The sequence below is a fragment of the Alligator sinensis genome, unplaced genomic scaffold, assembly GCF_000455745.1.
Source record: "Alligator sinensis unplaced genomic scaffold, ASM45574v1 scaffold400_1, whole genome shotgun sequence".
Lineage (NCBI taxonomy): Eukaryota > Metazoa > Chordata > Crocodylia > Alligatoridae > Alligator > Alligator sinensis.
The window spans coordinates 3,426,218-3,436,059 of NW_005841897.1; the positions used below are offsets into that span (position 1 = coordinate 3,426,218).

General features: G+C 41.8%; 1 protein-coding gene across 7 annotated transcripts in view; it reads right to left on the bottom strand.

Annotated features, from left to right (window-relative positions):
• The window catches only part of TNRC6C (trinucleotide repeat containing 6C), a 182,251-nt gene that overhangs the window by 54,290 nt on the left and 118,119 nt on the right, over positions 1–9,842 (bottom strand). For all 7 annotated transcript variants that reach the window (XM_006018326.3, XM_014517267.2, XM_014517270.2 and 4 more), the window contains one exon: positions 1,409–4,000. In XM_006018326.3, the coding sequence (XP_006018388.1) occupies positions 1,409–4,000 (2,592 nt within the window). The remainder of the gene's footprint in view (positions 1–1,408; positions 4,001–9,842) is intronic.

Consider the following 9,842-nt stretch of genomic DNA (forward strand, 5'->3'; position numbering starts at 1 on the left):
GACTTACTTGTCTCTACTTCAGTGCTTATTCTCAAAGACAATCTGATTCCAGGTACCAAAGAATTAATAAAAATGGTATTTAATTATTACTGAGGGTACCAAATATGTACAACATCAGAAAGGTAACAGAACTGGAGCTGAACTGTTTGTCAATCTACAAAGGCCAGTTTTTGTTTATAATACCTCAACAAATAATACTCTAAGTCTACTAGACTATAAACAGACATCACATTTAAACAATTTTATCCTAGGACAAAGTGAAATTTCAGAAGTTCATATCCATTGTTCTGAGGTAAATCCTACAAAAAGTTTCCCAGATAAGAAATATTAACAATTTATCTTGGGATAATGCAAAGCACATCTCTACATTTATCCCAGGCCTGCATCACTGAATTGATGGTAGAAATACTGCACTGCATTCAACCACTCAATAACGGAAGTATGATGTGTGTGCATGCCAATCCCAGGATAAACACAAGCACAACTTGCTCAGGAACAAATGTAACATCTGCTCCTAGCCATACATATCCAAAAAAGTATTTCTTACGGACAGTTTACATTATATGCTGCTGTAATAATAACAAAAAATAAAAATCCCTAATGCACTTTAACAGTATTGCAGCAATCCCTCTTCCTGGGTCTTTAAAAACTGACACATGGAGAACGCAAAACTAGTCAAGTAAGTACTACTGTGCCAAAATTAATTTCTGATAGATGTATTCAGGACCACTTTACACCAAAAATGTTGAGAGAACTGATGATGTTTCCCCTTTTTCTTGAGTTCAATGAATTCAAACTTAGCTTCCACAAGTTCATCCTATGGAGCAAATCTGACCAACTTAAGACAAGTGAGTATAGACTTGCCCAAGATTTCCCCTACTGCCATCTTAGCTCAACGGCCCTTGACCACAGATCCTGCCATAATGGTTTCTTGCAGGATTCTGCTCCCCATCCTTCCCCCAGTACATAAAATTTAGTGGGTCCTTTTTCACACCTGGATTCTGTTGATCCTTTTATGGTAATACAAAGCATCCCTCAGATGATCAAGTTTCCTGCAGAGCAACTAAGAGCTCTGAAGTTAAGAATGTATTTGTATTTTTTTTTCATTTTAATAAACACAACCCACAAAACTGTATGATTCTAACTTTTTAAAGCCTGCCTGAAAAACTGAATAATAAATTGTTAAATGACATTAAACGTTGAAGAAATGGAAAATGTCAACCAGTTCTCATTTTTGTACCATTACTCATATTAGTGATACATATACCCAAGTTGCTGTTTAGTATCAGAATGTGTACACAGGACTTAAAATATAGGTAAATGTAATTGTATACGTTAGAAATAACAATGAACTTATTTTCATTCTGTCCTGTTTCTGTCTTAAAGGAAAATGAAATTGTTTTCATACCTGGACCAAGCAGTGGGGACCGGTTGGGCTGGGCACTTGACTGGTGCAGTGGCTGAGGTTCAGCCATATTGGTGTTGATAATGGTGGTAGTGGTGGTGGTAGTGGTGGTGGTACTGCTCTGAATTATAGGGTTGTTTCTATCCCACATGTTTACAGTCTTGTTGTTGTTGTAGTTAGGGTCGCCCCAAGCTGAGGTACCATCATCAATTTCCATCTTGCGGCGAATGGATGGTGGCGAAGGCTCTTCCCAGCCAGTTGCCTCACTGTTATCTTTTTGTTTGGCTGGCACTGGCCCACCAACCCATCCTGACCCAGTCTGTTTAACAGAAGCAGCTCCTCCCCAGGAACTCACATTGTTATCCTGGGGTTTATTAGCCCAGTTTTGCTGGGGGCTAGGTTTTAATGATTCCCCCCAACTTGTACCTGTATTAGCCTTGGTGTTTGTGCCATTTCCCCATCCACTGGTCCCAGACCTTGTAGTATCATTCCAACCAGACCCTGATCTATTGTCAGCATCCCATCCCGATCCATTCTTTTTCCCATCACCCATGTGTCCAGGGACAGATGATGAATCTGCCCAATCTCCACCTCCTGAAGTCCAGCTTGGATTTGATTTCTGTCCATCTCCCCAATTTTGAGATTTGGGTTTCTGAGGTTCACCCCAGGTAGGTGATTTGTCCTCCTGATTTGCGGTCCCACTCCAAGCGTGGCCGCTTTTGGCAGCAGCAGCATTATTGACAGCAGTAGAGCTTGCTGATTCTCCCCATCCCCCTGGGCCATTTGGTGCTTTGTTGTTGTTGTCTCCCCAACCTGTATTTGTTGGAACAGCTGCAGGTGGAGAGCTGACCCACCCAGATACTGAAGAGGTATTTGTACTGTTCATGATGGACCCATCATTCTTCCCCCCTGAGTTTGAAGACTGAGTAGCTGCACAACCCCAGGCCTCCGTCCCATTGTCATTCTTTCGTTCAGACCTTGGGGATTCTTCAAATTCCCAGGCAGTGTTTTGCTTTACCGGAGTCTGTCCCCACCCAGTATTGGACAGGACCCTTGGGTCAAGGTCATTCCTTGGCAACTGGACTTGCCCTTGGTCTATCATCCCTTTGTCTCTCCTTCGGCCCTCTCCAGCTCCTTCTCTCCCAGTACTGCCTTCATTTTGACATCCACCACTATCATTACTTCCTTCACTAGCTGTGGTGCCAGATGCTGCAGCTTTGGCCCAAGAGTTCATTTGTTCATTGCCCTGCTGCATGGCAGGATTCTGGCTGGTAACACTAGGGCTATCCCACCCTGTTGATCCTTTCCCACTGATGTCACTATTGGAATGCTGGTTTGGGGGCTTGCCCCATTCACCATTAACACCATTACTGGTGTTACGGTTGGGGTGGCCCCAAGCTCCAGAATGCATACTACCAACACCACTGTTGCCACTGCCCCTGCCCCATGCTAGTACCCCAGGACCTGCTGGAGGTCCTGAATCCCATGCACTTGCTCCATTTCCTTCCTTTTGCACAGCGTTGCTGGATCCATTTTGTTTAGCACTTAATGCTGAGTTCACAGTGTCTCCATTCCCCTGACTGAACCCAGAATTGCTGTTTCCTGCGGCAGGATTACCTGGGGATATCCCCCACACTGAATTGCCCATTCCTTCACCATTGCCCCCACTGACTTGAGAAACTGATGTTCCATTAGCACCAGGAAGGCCTTGCAGGTGGGGCGGGATGATGGCCCCCATACCAACAGCCATCCCCCAGTTCGGCAGTCCATTTGTCTGCATTGCATTGATAGGGTTTGGTGAAGAGTTCATGGGGTTAGTGTTATTTGGTCCATCAGTGTTAAGGTTCTGAGGTTGTACGCTGAAAGACACATTCTGAGAAGTGGACGTTTGTGGTTCTGTGCTCTCTTGCGGCAGCAAATTTCCCCAAGCACCTAAGGTGCCTGTTGGGTTCCCATTCTGGTTGCCCATGTTTTGACCTATGGCACTGACTGGACTGCAAATACTGGAAGGGTTGCCTGCTCCCACAGTTCCTTCATGTCCGAGTACAGGCCAGGCAGCTGGATTGGCATTAGGGTTAAGGTTAAGATTAATGCCAGCATTTGAGTTGGAAGCACCCCAGCAGTTTGGACTTCTACCATCTCCAATCATGTTGTCCATCTTTCCATCCCCACCACTGGCAGAGCAGTGAGCTAGGCTAGAGCTGGAGCCTGTGGCCACACCCCATACTCTGGCTGAGTTTCCATTACCATTTGCTCCACCAGCTCCAAGGGCACTCTGGTTAGAAGTGCTTTGGATGAGTGCTCCATTGGCGCCGTTATTGCCATTAGTTTTCTTTGTATGTCCAGTGAAGTTGCCTTGGGCACTCCCTGTAGCCATGCTACTGTTCTCTGAGCCACAGTTGGAGGCAGAGTCAGTGTCTGTAGTACATTCTGAGGCAGATTCAGTCTCAGTTCCTGTAATGGAAGGCCACGCCTCCTTGTCAGTCCTGTCTATTATCACTTTATCCCAACTGCAGTTGCCTTCACTTCTGAAAGTGGGCTGCTGTCCCCAGTGGGAATTTTCATAATGGTCTCCCAATCCACTGTGACTGAGATCTGCAAAGGATTAGACAAAAGACAAAATCAGTCAGCATCCAAAATGTGTTAAAAACTACCGCTTAGTACATTTGACTGAGTTGCGATACAGTACTCTACATTAAACTTAAAAGCAAGCTAAAATACGGACTACAATACTTTATAAAGAAGTGTATAAGATAATCTTGTGCATCAAACTAAGCACCTACTACGTTTCTGGCTAAAACACGTTTCTATTATAATGCTGCAATAGGAGCAAATGTAATCAAACATTTAACTAGTGATTTATCAATTTCTTAATGTTTTCCATACATCTAATATTTTAATCAAAATCACAAGTTTTGTTCTGGAGCCGGCCAAATACTGTAAAATATTCTGTATCGTTTGTCATGCCAGTTGAAATTAATAAGAAAATGATATATGTAGATAGGAAATAAATTATACAAAAACACTGTAAGCTTGAACAGAATTCAAAAACAGATTCAGAAAAAAAACGAGCCTATTAAGACATCTAATCTTTCCTGATGCTGATGTAAGACTGTCCTTACAACATAATTTCTAGGCATTCAGCTGTTTTAAATTTTTTTATGTTTCAATAACTGGGGCTTCCAAAAATAAAGACAACAGTTATGGAAGTTTAAAGGTTTTCAATTACAATACCTCTGAACCAGGAATTAGCTGCATCCAGGAGAACTTTTAAGGTAACAAATTCTACATTCAGATCCAAAAATAATTTAAGAAAGAGGAATGCTGTTCGGAGCTTTGCTATTCTGTTTAATTAATGGTCTCAGATATTTGACTCAGTTTTGTCTTTTTTAAATCTTTCAGGTAAGTTTGAGGAAAGACAGATAAATAACAATTACTTTAGAACTTAAATTACATTTTTCATGTAATATGTTTAAAGAGGCATTACCTAGATAAAACAAGCCTGCCACTAGCAATATGTACAGTAACAAAACACTAAATTAATCCCTGATTTAAAAGTTTCTCCACTCAATTTAAATGAGATACAATCTATTTTAAGGCAAATATAATAATGGTATCAGCGTGGTTACAACAAAATGTTTCCGTAGAGCAAACTATGAAGTTCAAGAAAACAGCTTGGTTGTCATGCAATGTAGATCTTACATTATTTAGATGTTACCTATCATTTAAATGTGCAATTATAATCCATTTTGTCTCCAAAACCTATGAAAATGTTACTTTTGTACTTACCTTGAAGTGTAGCACCAGTTCCCAACCCCCACCCTCGCCTGACATATAACTTAACCCCCATATATAAGCAAATTTGACTGAGGATCTGGGACACTGAGTTAACCTGAGAGAAGCCAAGTTTATTTCAAGTTGTAAAGTCTTAGATAAGGTTACCTATCCTGATTTTTCAGTACAGCATAAATAATTATACTATTATCTCCCTTCACTTTCCCATGATAAGAATTTTATTCTGCACAATATTAGGTTTATCCAAGGGACACTTACTGCAGGCAAGTTCTAGGAAGGGTAAGAAAAAACAATGCAGAAGTGCTGGATGTTATTTTTAACTTCTCCAAAATATTTTACTTAAAAGACAGTCTGAATTATTTATAGCACACATAATTAGCCAACATAATTATGTCATCAATGAAAAAACCGCTACAGAAAACAAAGACTAATAGTGCTATACACATGGCCTGTTTTGAATAGCTATGCACTCTATAAGCCAAGATAAAGCCAAGGATAATGCTTCACAGGTAGTCTATTGCCAACAATTATGCTTCAGCGGATTTTAAAACCTATGCCAGCCTACAAAACTAGTCAGTCTAGTAACTGAAAATAGCCAAGAAATAGTTTATTTTTTTAATATCCAAAAGATTTATAAAAGTACATAAAATTTTTCATTTTTACATATAAAACAATACTATTTGTCATAATAAAAATATGATCGAATCTATACAGATAAATCTTAGGTTTGACCAGTCAGGATTAGAATACACATTTTTCTTTGGTGTACTATTTTTTATATGTTGATTAAATAAAGTAATGGTGCATAACCTTCAATTTATACTGAAAAAACCTTGCTGTTGATTGATATCAAATCAATCAAAATGCAAAATGATACAGAAGCAAACAATGGAAAGAGCCAAATGTCCTATCAACTAACACCATCCTGCCAATGACCTTTGAATACATTCTAAAACCTTATCCAGTATGCAGACGCTGAAAAATGGTTTGCTCAGATACTGAAATCAGAATTGCAAGGATCATTCTCGCTTGGAATACACTGTGCATTCTCTGGTTTAGATCATACAGCCATTTCATGGGTCCATGCAACTCCTTTAATCAGCTGTTACAAAACTTGATACCCCAAACATAATAACTACTTTCTATGTTGACTGTACAAAGCACAACAACATGAGAATTTATTTTTAGAAAATTTACTCAAAGAAGGTCACGGCATTTTCTAAATCCAAACGCCCCGCTTGCTATACCTCCGAATATTAAGAGATCTCAACTGAAACCTCCCATCAATCTGTCATTATCACGTGCATCTACCTCACTGTTTCTATGATTTGATAAAGAGTGTCATTTTATAAAGTTAGCAACTTCTGTAATTTCTAAGACATTATTTAAAGCTTCTTCAGTTTTTGCAAAATACACAAAAGCATAAAGCAGTGCTAAATATAAAGGGACAGTAATGGACACTTAAGTATTTCCACATAAAGCCCATTTTCTGAAACTTCAATTTAATCTGGCTGAAACTTCACAAGACCATTTCTATTAAGAGGAGGGAAGAAAAAACACCTTATGCTGTGACCAGTTCTTTTGCCTTCCCGCAAAGGAACTGCAGGGCACTCATATATGCGATGGACCTTTGCAGACTGGCACGCCTTGGATCAGACTCGATTAATCGAGTCTGCTCCAAGTCTGCTGGAGCTCCAGAAGCCTCCACATCATGTGCACTCAGTGCCCCCATGTTTCAAAAAGGTGGTGGGGGCGCTTTAACTAAAGTTTGCCAAATAAGCTTTAGTTAAAGCACCCCTGCCACCTTTTTGAAGTGTGGGACGCTGAATACACGTGATGCTACAGGTGCTTTAATAAGAGCAGCTCTCAGAGCCGCTCTAATTAAAGCCCCCACCTCCAACCTGGAGCACGTTGCACAACGTCTGCAGTTTCTGCAAAATGTAAAGGTTTGCAGGAACTGCAAGTCAATTAGGGGAGATCTACTCTCAAAAGTACTATCTGATATATCTAATTTGTCCGTGGGGAAAGTAAGGGGCTTTGTGCGAACAAATTTAGAATATGACTTATTTTGTTTACTTACATAATGGGGATATGTGGTGAGTGACACTATTTTTTTTAGAAGTCTATTCCAGCATGTAACCTTTATGTAAGTGTTGGAGTAGCTTTTAATTTTTTAACTGCTTTATCAATTTCTATTAATCTATCCAGAATGCTATTAATATTAGCAAATATTTAGAGAACCATGTATATTTTAATGTTAATTTGGTCCACTTCTTCAATTTCTTCTACAGAGTACAAATTAAACAAATTTTCTTCCACTACTGAATACCTCGCCTCCAATTAAACTAGACATTAAAAGAAAGCTACAGAGGACTTTGGGACTGGGCAGTTTAGGAAATCATGCAGAGTATTCTGTATTCCATTAAGTTATTCACTGGCAACGGGAATGAACCAACAACATATCTAGCGGGCAAATGTCAGAGCAAAACAAAAACACAACCCATTACTAAAAATGCTGCTCTTCCCCAAAGGCAGCATGGAATTTCAATACAGAAATCCAATTTTGGTACATCTAAGCTGGGTTGGAAAATATCTCCTATTACCATTGTGTGCATGCTCTTTTATAATATGGAAGTAATGAACAGTTGGTGCAAAGAGAATTCAACAGGGATTCCAGAGAAGGGGGGGAAATAGCAGGAACTGTGGAGCTATACTAACCTACTACTTGAAAAATGAAAACATCGTAGTCTACATCATGGGTGTCCAACTTCTAAACCATCATGGGCCACAAGCCCTCGGGCCACCTGACACGTGGGTCACACCCAGGTACTCCCCTATCTACTGCTGTACCACATGTCTATGCAGGCACCCCCTCACCACAGCACCACATGGGTGCACAAGTACAAATCCCCCATGGCTGCAACACATGCCAGCAACGGTACCCACTTCCCCACACTGCTGCAGCAACATGCATATGCAACCTCTCTTCTCCACTCTGCCCTCTCCTTATGGTCCTGGACTCACCCTCAACTCCTCATGCTGTCACACTGCCTTGGCTGCTGAGTCAGAGGTAGGAAGTGGCAGCTGGAGGAGAGAGGGGGAGCCTGGATTGCAGCAATATGGGGAAAAGCAGCCGGATGAAAGCCCAGGTGGTGGCAGCAGCAAGGGGGGAGGCTGAAATTTAACCCCTCACAGGCTGCCAGTTGGACAGTCCTGGTCTAGGTATCATATTCTGGCATATCAACCAATAGCAACATCCCGTAAAAATAACAGTTCTGTCAAGCTATACACAAAATCTAGCTGTCAGGTCAAAATCATATTGTATAAATGTACCAGCCTTGCATCCCTGTACTGGAGGCATGACTAAGACATGAGTTACTGTGGGTATTGTTGGAAGTGTCTCATTGCTCTCAGGGACACTGCATTTCAAAAGGGAATAGTAGATTTGTATACAAAACCTACTTATACACATCAAAGGAGGAGAAAAAGAAAGACCATCTTTAAAAAGCATAATCCTGGGGTCTCTAGATTGGGTCTGTTTGGTATTACATATGAAATGGCTAACTACTAAGCATTCTTAACGTCTACATTATGACATATCTTGTCCTGGCAATATTTATAGTCTAGGGAAAAGTTCTGGAAGGAGTTGATAGGTGGAATGTGGGTATAGGTAGGACCCTACCAGATTCATGGCAAAAGTGGGTTGCACTGGAGCTCCTTAACCTTGCAGGTTCCTTTGTGCACCCCACCCCCACCCCAGCAGCTGATTGGTGGAGGGACCCCACTTTCCGGTCACTCCTTATTGGCAGGGAAGTGAAAACCAGTTTTAAACTCGGTGCTGTTTTTGTCTCCCTGTTGATCAGCACAAGCAGCAGGGTCAACCAGGGCCCCTCGGCCAATCAGTGGTGAGGAGACAAAAACAGCACCAAGTTTAAAACTGTGGTTTTTGCTTCCATGCCAATAGCAAAAAAACCCAAAAAAACAAAAATACTTTGAAAAAAAGTGGCTCAGAGCATGGGAAAATAGCATGTGCCTGAACAAATGGAGACTTGGTCCTCCAGTGAGATGCTCTGGCTGTCAGCTAGAGCATCTCTACTGCTCCATTTGTGCCCCTGCTGTTCCAGTACGCTGAGCTGGGAGGCGCTAGGCAAAGACAGTTTGCCCAAAGTGGGACAATGTGTCCTGCAGCCCCCTGGGGTCCCACAGGGTTCGGTGTGGGGTCCCACAGGGTTCGGTCCTTGGACCGATATTCTTTAATGTCTTCATCAGCGACTTGGACGAGGGAGTGAAATGTACTCTGTCCAAGTTTGCAGATGACACAAAACTGTGGGGAGAAGTGGACACGCCGGAGGGCAGGGAACAGCTGCAAGCAGACCTGGACAGGTTGGACAAGTGGGCAGAAAACAACAGAATGCAGCTCAACAAGGAGAAATGCAAAGTGCTGCACCTAGGGAGGAAAAATGTCCAGCACACCTACAGCCTAGGGAATGACCTGCTAGGTGGCACTGAAGTGGAAAGGGATCTTGGCGTCCTAGTGGACTCCAAGATGAACATGAGTCGGCAGTGTAACGAAGCCATCAGAAAAGCCAATGGCACTTTATCGTGCATCAGCAGATGCATGACAAACAGATCCAAGGAGGTG